Source organism: Convolutriloba macropyga, chromosome 3 (genome assembly GCF_964194025.1).
Source record: "Convolutriloba macropyga chromosome 3, txConMacr16.3, whole genome shotgun sequence".
NCBI lineage: Eukaryota > Metazoa > Xenacoelomorpha > Acoela > Convolutidae > Convolutriloba > Convolutriloba macropyga.
Genome location: NC_134470.1, coordinates 76,517,428 through 76,529,317, shown reverse-complemented (window position 1 = coordinate 76,529,317; position 11,890 = coordinate 76,517,428). Strand labels below are relative to the sequence as shown.

General features: G+C 38.4%; 1 protein-coding gene across 1 annotated transcript; it reads right to left on the bottom strand.

Moving 5' to 3' along the window:
- Positions 1-223: 223 nt before the first annotated feature.
- On the bottom strand, positions 224-6,907 carry LOC142337293 (uncharacterized). The gene is made up of 2 exons (XM_075386480.1): positions 6,658-6,907; positions 224-899 (listed from the first exon to the last, which is right to left on the bottom strand). Exons 1-2 carry the CDS (start codon positions 6,845-6,847, stop codon positions 400-402), a joined length of 690 nt encoding a protein of 229 aa, XP_075242595.1. The 5' UTR covers positions 6,848-6,907; the 3' UTR covers positions 224-399.
- Between the last annotated feature and the right edge of the window lie 4,983 nt (positions 6,908-11,890).

Below are 11,890 nucleotides of genomic sequence, written 5' to 3'. Positions count from 1 at the left end.
TTCTTTTTACGAAAAAGATCTGAAAGCAAATTAGATCTGATGAAATTAAGTTCGGCGTTTCGAGACGCTGTCCGTTCTGAGAAAACTAAAATTGCAATTTAAGTTTTGCTTTGAAAACACACCCGCTATAACTGCGCGGGTATTTCAACGTCAAGGATGCTCGCAAAGCCCTTCAACATTTATCTACACACCTAAGCGTCATTTGGCCTCAACAAATTTAAAACGGAAGAATTAAAATCTCACTTTATGACAATTTCTAATTTACGAAATTGAATTCACAATATCTCAAGACAGTTTCAAACAAATTCTGCTAGAAATAACAGACAACTGCACTTCTTCTGAGCACAAGAAAAAAACACGTTTTGAGGGAAAATATTCTAAATACTCTCCAGACCTAATTTATCTAAGCTGATTATTCCTCAGAAGAACTCGGTATTTATCCTTCAGATCCACAGATGTTCGCTTCGGGTTAAATCTCCTGCTGCCGTAATTCAAAATGTCAATCCATCTTCCGACTCCGTATAACTCGATGCCAGACTTGAGCGTTTCAACTTCATCTTCTGTCCATGGTACTTTAAACTGAGCTCTCGAAGCCCTCTTAGCCAATAAACCCGAAGCAGGGTTTTTTCTTACAGGTTGCTCAATTCTGCTTGAGTTTGAGTGATTATGCCGCGCGGAACTATTGGGCGGATTATCTCTTCGGATTGGAGAGATATTAGCTAGCTCATGTTCTTCCGATTCCACAACCGAGATTCCATCGTTTACAATTTGATCATAGATACTGACTGGAGTGGTTTTGGTTTGTTTGCTGGTTGTTGGTTTATCAGACAGCGCATTAACTCTTTCACTGGGTGGTGTTGATAAACAGATGACTTTTTGAGTTGGTTCAGGAGTTCTGACTGAAACAGATAGAAAAATGGTTGTAAGAAAAACTCGTAAGGATTAAATAAACAAACCACCGTTTACATGGATTGCTTTGAAGCCATGACGTTTTATAAAATCTGAATCATTGTTATATATCTCGCTAAGATTTAATTGGATCAGCATTAAACTTAAGCAAGCATAGACTTGAAACAAATATTTCCATGCACAATCCAAAAAATTCCATTAAAATGCAAAGTTTTAAAATAGCTTTGTAGACCTAAGGCATAAAAACGACAATAAAAAGAATACCTAAACTTTTCTTCATTTTGGGTGAATATTTTGGAGTGAATTTTGGTCTTCCATCAAGAAGGCAGAAACGTCTTTCGAACATACCCTTAAGCACCCACCCCCAAAATTATTAAACATAGCCTAAAACATCCCCCAATCATTGAAAGATATACTCGATTATACCCGGGATCTCAGTAAGACAGTAGAGCTGGCTCATATTACCTATATTACTACCATATTTGAAACAACTCTAATGACGACGCCACGCATGCAATTTAGAATTTAAAATGACTGAATGAATGAAACATCAGAATTGAAGAGATCGAGAAGTCAAAAGGTAGTAACAAAAACTAAGTAACAAAAAGATCGTAACAAAAAGGAAGTAACTTAGTCAAAAGGTAGTAACAAAAACTTAGTAACAAAAAGGTAGTAACACTTCCTGACGCCTGACGACAAAAACACATAGCAGGACAAATCATGAGATGCAATTCGAACAATTTTCAATAACTAAACCATACAATAGATCTAGAAAGAACTAAAGAATGATTCGAAGTATCAGTTAGGAAAAAACCCTTAAAACAGAAGTCAATTGCGAACGCGTGCAAAAAACCACAATCAAGAATGCAAATTTTTTTTGTTCAAAGACCCCTATCTCAATCTAATCTAAATTTCACTTCGCAAAACCACTCATTTTCGCTTCACTTCGTTTCCGCGTGACCAAAATCACTAGTCCAATTTGACTTCAAAAATCACAAGAAAGTGTTAATAGCTCTAAAGCAGAACATAGCCGGAAAGAATCAGTAAACTACGCGAAGTAGAAAATTGATGACCACCCAAACTCACAAGACGAACCCCCTAATTCATTATACCAATTTTGACATCAAAAACCGATAGAGCATCGTACAAAAATTTTGTTACAAGTTGCGACTACAAAACAATTTTTGACAAAAGACCTTGCGATACGGTCAGATTTAACCATTAAACGACTCACAATTGACAGAAAAAACAACCAAACTAGCCGTATATAAAGACAAAAAAGAAAACGGAGGAAAAAGAAAGCAAATAAAGAACACTGCTAAAAAATCTTCTCTGCAAAATTCTCGAGCAAAATACTAAATTTCCATTTCCAAACCATTATCTTGAGAAGAAACCTCTTTTACAAAGGTAAAATGAAGACTGAACAAGGAAAACTACAATGAGAACAAAAAAGCAGAAGAAATAGGCATTGAAACAGAAACAAAACTGGGACACAATTTGCTTAAAATTACTCAATATCTTTGACAAAAATAACTCAATAGAAATATCAATTTAATTAAAAGGCGATAAAAGACACAGAACAACAAAATTGAACCACAGAACTCAAAATGCTATAAACTTTCAATAATACAAAAACTGCTACGACGCTTCCAACATGCACGAATGGTAGAAATAGCTTAAAATTGAAACTAGAAACGTGTTATTTGCTTTAGGTGGTTAAAAATGCTTCCAAACGCACTATTACCAGCTTAGATAATTAAGAAAAAACCTTCAAATGATAAAGTGAAGCATAAACTAAATAACTGCTTCGAAAATGCAGTACATTTTTAGACCCCTAACAAACAATTTTTCACCAGAAAGAAACTTGTTTTCTCTCCTCTCTGCTCTTCAAATTTCGTCAGCATTTTGACCTAAAAACTGTTATCGATCAAAATGCAGTCACAATTATTCCGGAAACGGCTCGAAGCAGAACATTTTCTATCCTAACTGACATAACGAACCACCTATTTAATTATACCTACCAAATTGAAACCATAAGAGTAACATTAACAAGAGAAAACAATCTGACAAGAACTAATAACGCATCTGATAAGTTTCTTCAAAAATTGCGACTACAGGGCAACTGTTGGCAAAACTCCTTGTGTAGTGGTTAATTTCTATGCTTCAAACAACTATCAGTTCATAGAAAAGAAAGCAAAAAAATATTTCAAAGAAAAAACCAAGGAAAGGGAATGGAAGCGAAGAACAAAGTAAAAAAAATCCAGTATTCTCTACAATATAATCGAACAGAATTATCCACATAAGGGTGAAGTGCAACTACCCAAACAATGTTTTGAGAAAAAATGTTTTTATTTCTTCGGCTCAAGCTTTTCCACGCCTAACATCTGGCAGAAATATATTGAACAACAAAAAATCAAAAGAACAGATATAAACTGAAAAAAAAAATAGAAACTTGGATTATTTTTCTCAGTGAAAAGTGCCCTGTCTATCCTTGACTGGCACCTGTTAGCAGCAACGTCTGTAGAATAGCTCCATATTACAGATTTCCAGAACCAGATAGGGCTCACGGGCAGTGCTGCCCTTATCCCGCCACATTTTGGTCCCGAATAAGACCTCTCCATTGCTTTCTGTTCTGGGCTGTTTCCTTGCACAGGTCGAACCATTCAGTCTCCCATTTCTTCGCTGACATTTTCGGTGGTTTGATATGCTTCTTTACTTCGTCACGAACGATTCTTCGCCAGGTCTTGCGTATGCCGCCTGGGGGTCTCTTCCAGTTATCGCCCTTTTCGAATTCGAGCGCTGCGTTTGGAATTTCGGACGGATTCATTCGGAGGACATGCCCTAGCCATCGCAAGCGTCTTGTTTGGATCGTCGTGGCAAGGGAATCACATTTTGCAATGGTGGTGATACTTTCAGCGGGGAGGTCCTGTCCTTTGTGGAGAATACGTCGAAGACATCGATTTTCGAAGGATTGCAAACTGTTTATATCAGAATTTTTTGCTGGCCAGCTCTCGCAACCATACAAGAGTACACTTCGTACGCATGCCTTGTAAATCTTCACTTTTACAAGCTGAGGGATGCTTCTCTGGTTCCAGATGTTCTTAAGGTTTTTGAAACTACCTGCAGCTTTGCCTATCCTGGCCTTGATTTCAGATGTTACGTTGCCGTCGAGCTGTATTTTACTTCCAAGATAGGTGAAGTCTTCAACACGTTCCAGTTCTTCGCCGTAGACGTGGAATTTCTGATTGATGTCCTGGGAGCAGAATTTGGTTTTGCCGACGTTCAGGTAGAGGCCGACTGCCGCTGCATTTCTGGCTACGTTGTCGAGTAGCCTCTGGGCGTCGTTTCCATTATCATCCATTAGACAGATGTCGTCTGCAAAATCGAGGTCGGCAATTATCGTGTCATCCAGAGACACGCCTACGTTGTCATTGCGGAGGGCTTCTTCCATTATCCAGTCGATTGCGAGGTTGAATAGGAAGGGGGCCAGGATCGAGCCTTGCCTGACACCGCTGAGGATACTGAATTGGCGGGACAGGGTGCCGTATACTCGGACTTGGCTGTAGGTCTCTGCGTATAGCATTCGTAGCACGTTGAGGAGTGTGTCTGGTAGTCCAAGGTTCTCACAGATACGCCAGATGCATTTTCGATCCACGCTGTCGAAGGCGGCTTTGAAGTCTATGAAAACTAGGTTTGTCAACCTTTTGAACTCCTCGCGTTGCTCGAGTATCTGACGTATAGCGAAAATTTGATCTCTGCAGCCTTTGTTCTTTTTGAAACCCGCTTGATTTGCGCGGCCTATATACGCTGGTTCGAGACGATTCTTTATTACTGCTTCAAGGATTTTGAAAGCAATGCTGAGAAGGGATATGCCCCTGTAATTAGCGCAATTCTTTTTGTCGCCTTTCTTGAAGAGGGGGACGATTACTGCGGTCTTCCAGTCCATTGGCATGGATACTGTTGCCCAAATGCATTGTAGGAGTTTGGTCAACTCCTGTGCGAGAGCAGTACCGCCATCCAAGAAGAATTCCGGCGGTATGTTGTCCGGCCCACCCGCTTTGCGTCTTTTGAGCTTGCTTATGGCTGTTTGCACTTCCATAAGCGAGGGCGGGTCAGTGCTCACTACGGAGAGAGGTTTATATTGATTCTCTGTAATGTCGGCAGTTGCTGGCGGTGGTCGGTTCAGCAATTTTTCGAAGTGGTTGGCCCATATTTCTATTCTCTGCTTTGCATCATTAATCGGGTGGCCGTCAGCACTCTTGAGAGTCTCGCTGATGGCTGAACGCTTCCCTGCTAACTGCTTGACAACAGAGTAAACCTTTCTCAGGTTGCCCGTTTCGTCCGCGTCGATCATTTCCTGGGCAAGGGTGTCAAAATACTTTGTCTTGTCCATGCGGACTGCCTTCTTGATGGTTTTCCGCAGTTCCGCTTTCTTCGATCGGTTGCGGGCTCGAGCACGTTTCTTGACAAGCTCAATAGTTTCGCTGCTGATCCATGCATTCTTCTTTTGCTCAGATTTTCCGAGACTTTTCTCAGCTGCTTGGTGAAGGATGGATTTCAGTTGCGACCATTTAGCTTCCACGTCATCGCCTGTTTCTTCGGCTGCGTCAAACAAACTGTGTAGCGTATCTTTGAACTCGTCGGCTACCGCGGGTATGCGCAGGGATCCCAGGTTGTAAGCGATCGTCTTGGCCTTCTTTGTGTATGCCTTCAATCGCAATCGGATCACCGAAATAACAGGTTTGTGGTCCGTGTCAGTGAGAAAGAGCTTGGTGTTGAAGGTATTATTTACTGATGTTCTCCATCGTCTTGATATCAACATGTAGTCGATCTGGTTCTTTGTTCTGTTATCATTTGATCGCCAAGTATGAAGGGAATGTCTCTTCTTTTGGAATGTGGTGTTGGAAATTACAAGGTCGTTTAGTACGGCGAAGTGCGCCAGTAGTTCGCCATTAGCGTTTCGGGATCCTGTTGCAAAACGTCCGATATTTTGCTTCTCGCCGTCGAGTGGCAAACCAACTTTGGCGTTGAAGTCGCCGCCAACGACTAGAACGTCCTTCTTGGGGACGTCTTTGAGGCATTTTTGCAGCTCTGAGTAGAATGCCTCTTTGTCTCGTACACTGCTATCTTCAATCGGGGCATATGCACAGATTATGGAGATTGCCACTGGTATTGCATGCAGCCTCATGTAGCAGATCCTGGCTCCACAGGCTCTCCATTCCATGACGTGATTGGCCAGTCGGAGGTGTATGCCAATCGCGACTCCGTGCAGACCCTGACTGTCGTAACCCGAGGCATACAGTTTGAGCATACAGATTTCACAAACTAAACTATAGCGAGAAGCACAAAACGCGAAGAAATAATAGACAGGGGAAAACAGGGGAAACTTGAAAAACTTGAAGCCAGAAACAGAGCATAAAACAGCGAGAAAAATGATCATCTAAGCAACATTAAGATGCAAGGATAAGCAAAACAAACACCTAAGGAAAAAGTCGGAGAAGTTTCTGATTGAGATTTAAAGTCAATTGGCTGCTACAATTGCAATCAAATTGGACTTTATAAGTGGTACAGTTGTTTCACAATTCTTAAACTGGCACATGCGTTCACCTTTATAGCTTAAGCAAGCTGAAGACAATGCAAAAATTTAATTATTGACGTACGAAACTACGCATTTTAGAAGAGTTCCACATTTTGAGAAAAAAAAACCATATGATCTTGGGAACCATTATGATTCTAAACAAATATAACCTGTTCGTAAATCCCTGAACAAAGATATTGCACTATTGTCCTCTTCTCGACTACACACAGGGGCACAGATCTCCTCTCTTGATTCTGTTTGACACTCCTCTTCAACTCTGCCTTCTGGAAATTGAGTGCTCTTTTCAACAGTCGATACCTCTGATTTCTTTTTCCTTCTCCTTCTTATCACTTCAACCATCCTCTTTCATATAGATTAGAAAAACAATAACAACAACAATCTGAAAATATCGGTTCTCATTTGGCGGACACCGGTGGTGGTATTTATCAGCCCAAACTGATCAATCAAGTATTAAAACTATCAATTCAGGTAGAACAAATTGATGGTTGAATTTCTCAAAAATGCTATTAGTTGAAATTAGGTCGTAAGGTTTTATGGATGCTAATCAGGTGTCCGATGCTCCTTAATCAAATCCAATTTTGATTGCCCAAAATCAGCACACCTTCACCCGAACCTAATCGCACATTTAGAACAAAATTTCACCGAACCTAGGCTTCTCCAAATAAGAGTTTAGAAAATGCTACAACATTTTTTGAATGAAATTTTGAGGGACCCAAGAAATGTAATACATGGTAAGATTTCGTGGAAGAACATTTGATACGAAAAAAGAACGAAATGATTTTATTGATTAACATTACTTTACATTTCTTAAAACACTAATAAGCATTTATGTTGTTATATTGTATACTTAATTCGAAGTAAAATCACACTCCCCTTTTTCATATTACGATTATCTAATGTGTTTTTGGAAATTCATTGTTTGTTTTATTCCGCAAATAAAACGCAACATAATTGGTGTCATTCCCATATCACGATTGAAGAGGCTATGTAAAGCTCTGTTCAAACAAAACTTCGCACAATTACATCAGAGTGTTATTGAAAGCCACGGGAAAGTACTCAACGTTGTTCATGAAAGTCCTTTGGCAGTGCGCGCTTTGAGCAAATAAATCACTCCTTTTTGAAGTTGTAATTTAATTAAATAATTTTGCTCTAATCAAAACGGGGAACTTCTATGCCGATCACAAAGACATTTAAATGAGCCATATCCGTCGACTTTTATCTGAAGCCAGAATGAAAGCGCAAGAAATTTAAAAAAAGTGCGATATTTCATTCAGAAGGAAATGAAAAAGAATCGGCCAAAAAAATCAAGGTGGATTTCATCAAGTAATGCGTGCTGGTAACCTCACACCACAATCATTTCAATTGGCTTCTTCAGTAGGAACAAAACTTTCCGCTTGTTAAAATTCAGCATAATCGGCAATTGCGACACCTATTCGACTTCATTCTGTCAGCTGAAGTTCATCTGAATCCAATGTTAACATTAAGATAAGCGGAACAAACTCCAAGAATACATTCAAAACTTAACTTTTATGTATCCGGGAAAAAAATACGCAACCAGTGGAGCGAAAACTCTTTGAAAACTATTCACACAGGGGAAAAAGCAAGCAGAAAAATGCCCCAATAACACCCACGCCAAAGGCAACAACTGGAAAGCGTGAAGATCAAGTAATGCAATATAACTCTGATATTGAATGCAAAAAGGCATTTAAAATAAAACAGTATCCGTTGAGCGAAACTCGAGGAAGCAAGAATGCAATCAAGGGTTCATCTGATATTAAACGTTATCAATGTATCGTTGGAGAACTCCGAGGATGAAAAGTCTGACGGTCAGAAGTGATCACAATAGTCAACTATTTCATTAGCAACAGTGCTCAGCTTCAACGTTAAGAAAACAGAAAATAAACCGAATAACGTCGGAAAAACTGCTCTCGAATGACAGGCGAGGCTATTTAATTCAGGGGTGGAGCCTCGATAAATTTTCTTTATGGGTACAAGAAATTCTGCCTATGGATTCTAACCCCCAAACTTCAGAGTTTTTGATAGAAGCATCAACCGGCATCTTACAAAACCCTTCTAACAAACTTCGATTCCGAGTGAGAGCAATTGAGATCACTCAGAAATGATAGCAAGCGTGAAAAAGTCACTTGCATTTTATAGAACACGCCCAAGCAAAAAGGTTGTATTAAAAAGACACACGTTTACAAGAAACAAAAGTTCGAGAATAATTAAAAATGTGATACCTATATAGTTCACAGAGTAAAAGCAACTGAAAATAAAAACCAATCTAACCAAAAGGCCAACAAAACCAGCAGGAATATTAACCAGAAAAAAAAACAGAATCAGTCGCTGCTCGATCAAACATAGCTCCCGCATAATACCTTTGCCATATCAATCTTTTTTGCTGTAGCAGCCGTATTATTTCTCGTGAAATTCGCGAGCCAGAAACTTTAAAAACATACATTTAAAAAATAATAAATAATAATAAACAACCGACTAACTTCGAAGGGAATTGCCCTCTAACGACCGGCGAGCGGTTGGCTTCGTCAGTAACTATCAACGGTTTAATGAGGCTAGCTTTAGCTTAATTGAAGGGATGTGAGGTGAGTGCAGCGGTGAGGGGTTGTTGGGGGAGGCAGGGAGGGAAGGGTGTGGGGCCAGCCTCTAAAAACCGCTTTACCAGCCTCACACCATTAGTATAAGTCTCAAAAACAATTTCTGTGAATCGCATATTTTGAGACCAGTGAGCTGAAAGGCTCTAAGAGAACTTAATGCCCACTGGGCGCTTCCTTTTTATCCCATTTTTGAGGACGAGAAGTCAAATGGCTCAGACAAAACTTCGTTTGAGAGCAATTAAAAATAATAAGTAACGAGTTTTTGTTCTCAGTAGGGAATTTTTTCCTTGTTAAGTTGTTAAAAAATTAGCAGTTAAGAGGACCTGCCGCCACATTAATAGATTTGCTCAGGAAAACATTAATGCTAAAAAGTTTGACCTAATAGATAAAAAAAGCACAATGTATCAAATTTTCCCATTAGCAAATTTTCTTCACTTTTTAAACTCACTCAAGTTAATCATGGGATAAAAAGTTATCTAATTCGAAACTAAATTTTTTTTGGAGCTTTACATTTATGTTTTCAATTCTGTTATTTTTCAACCTTTTCAAAAGAAAATTGGCTGCATACTACCAATTTGCTCTATTGGTTAAGGCTTTTTGAGTAAAACGAGTAAAACATAATCATCAGTTCATTAACACACTTCGTGAGGTACTCGGTTACATAGCAAACTATAAGCAACTAGTCAGACGATCTGCTGTTGAACGACATGTATCAATTCTAACTTAGCTTGCTTCAATCTGAGATCTGTTGATTTGTAGGGTGTCGGGCAATAAACTGAATGCGCAGCTTCAAATTATGTCGTTAGAGGTTATAATAGAAAACTATTTTGATCGGAGACAAAATTCATTTTCTGCTACTATTTAATTGAATTTCAAAATTTGCTATTTGAGCTTAGCTGCTGAAAATTGTGAGAGAGCATGATAGATGGCGCGAATTTCATTAGGTCAAGCTTGATTTAAAAAATAAAACATACCCGGCAGATTGCCGGAAAATCGCCGCCGTTGATTCCCATAACTCTATTGGGATTAAAAGAAAAGAAATTATCAACAAAAATTGATTTTTGTATAAAAACATTTTTAAGTGCGATTTATTTTGATGTCATTTCGTAATTGAGCATACTCCCGTCTCTCAGTGAGAGGCTACAGGTTCTAGTATCAATACCAATAAGCATTATAGATAGTAACTAAAACTACAGGGACCACTATCAATACCAATAAGAATAAGAGATGGTAACTAAGACTTATAGGAACGACGTTCATATAGCGGGCATCTAAAATTGGGCTTTAAGGGTTTATCCCGTTTCTATTTCTGACTTCAATTTTTTATACTGACTCTGTTCAATTTGAATTGCTTTGCTGAGCAACTGATGTTCAAAATCACTTTTAGCAGAATGAGAGAAGAGAGAAACTAGCCTAGAGAAGTCAAAAAGATTTCACGCAAAATGTCGAAAAAGCGGCAAAATGGGTAAAGCGAAAAAGTTCGACGAAGTAAAAAAACATAGCAGGACAAGTCCTGAAATACAATTCAAAGAATTGAAGGAAAAACTCAAACGTACTTTACCTGACCAGCAGATCAATTGAACATTGCCAGCCAGAACACAAAAATCATCAAAAATGAGAAACTAAAAGAATCAAAACTAAACAAAAACATACTCATTGCTAAAAATCTTGAAGCTTTTAAACCTAAGGCAAAAAGTTTGACCTAATAGATAAAAAAGCACAATGTATCAAATTTTCCCATTAGCAAATTTTCTTCACTTTTTAAACTCACTCAAATTAATCATGGGATAAAAAGTTATCTAATTCGCAACTAATTTTTTTTTGGAGCTTTACATTTATGTTTTCAATTCTGTTATTTTTCAACCTTTTCAAAAGAAAATTGGCTGCATACTACCAATTTGCTCTATTGGTTAAGGCTTTTCGAGTAAAACGAGTAAAACATAATCATCAGTTCATTAACACACTTCATGAGGTGCTCGGTTACATAGCAAACTATAAGCAACTAGTCAGACGATCTGCTGTTGAACGACATGTATCAATTCTAATTTAGCTTGCTTCAATCTGAGATCTGTTGATTTGCAGGGTGTCGGGCAATAAACTGAATGCGCAGCTTCAAATTATGTCGTTAGAGGTTATAATAGAAAACTATTTTGATCGGAGACAAAATTCATTTTCTGCTACTATTTAATTGAATTTCAAAATTTGCTATTTGAGCTTAGCTGCTGAAAATTGTGAGAGAGCATGATAGATGGCGCGAATTTCATTAGGTCAAGCTTGATTTAAAAAATAAAACATACCCGGCAGATTGCCGGAAAATCGCCGCCGTTGATTCCCATAACTCTATTGGGATTAAAAGAAAAGAAATTATCAACAAAAATTGATTTTTGTATAAAAACATTTTTAAGTGCGATTTATTTTGATGTCATTTCGTAATTGAGCATACTCCCGTCTCTCAGTGAGAGGCTACAGGTTCTAGTATCAATACCAATAAGCATTATAGATAGTAACTAAAACTACAGGGACCACTATCAATACCAATAAGAATAAGAGATGGTAACTAAGACTTATAGGAACGACGTTCATATAGCGGGCATCTAAAATTGGGCTTTAAGGGTTTATCCCGTTTCTATTTCTGACTTCAATTTTTTATACTGACTCTGTTCAATTTGAATTGCTTTGCTGAGCAACTGATGTTCAAAATCACTTTTAGCAGAATGAGAGAAGAGAGAAACTAGCCTAGAGAAGTCAAAAAGATTTCACGCAAAATGTC

Coding starts and splice junctions, on each gene's coding strand:
- LOC142337293 (XM_075386480.1), bottom strand. CDS start 6,847: ATGGTTGAAGTGATAAGAAGGAGAAGGAAAAAGAAATCAGAGGTATCG. Junction 900..6,657: donor GTTCAGGGATTTACGAACAG/GTTATATTTGTT, acceptor TATCTGTTTCAG/TCAGAACTCCTGAACCAACT.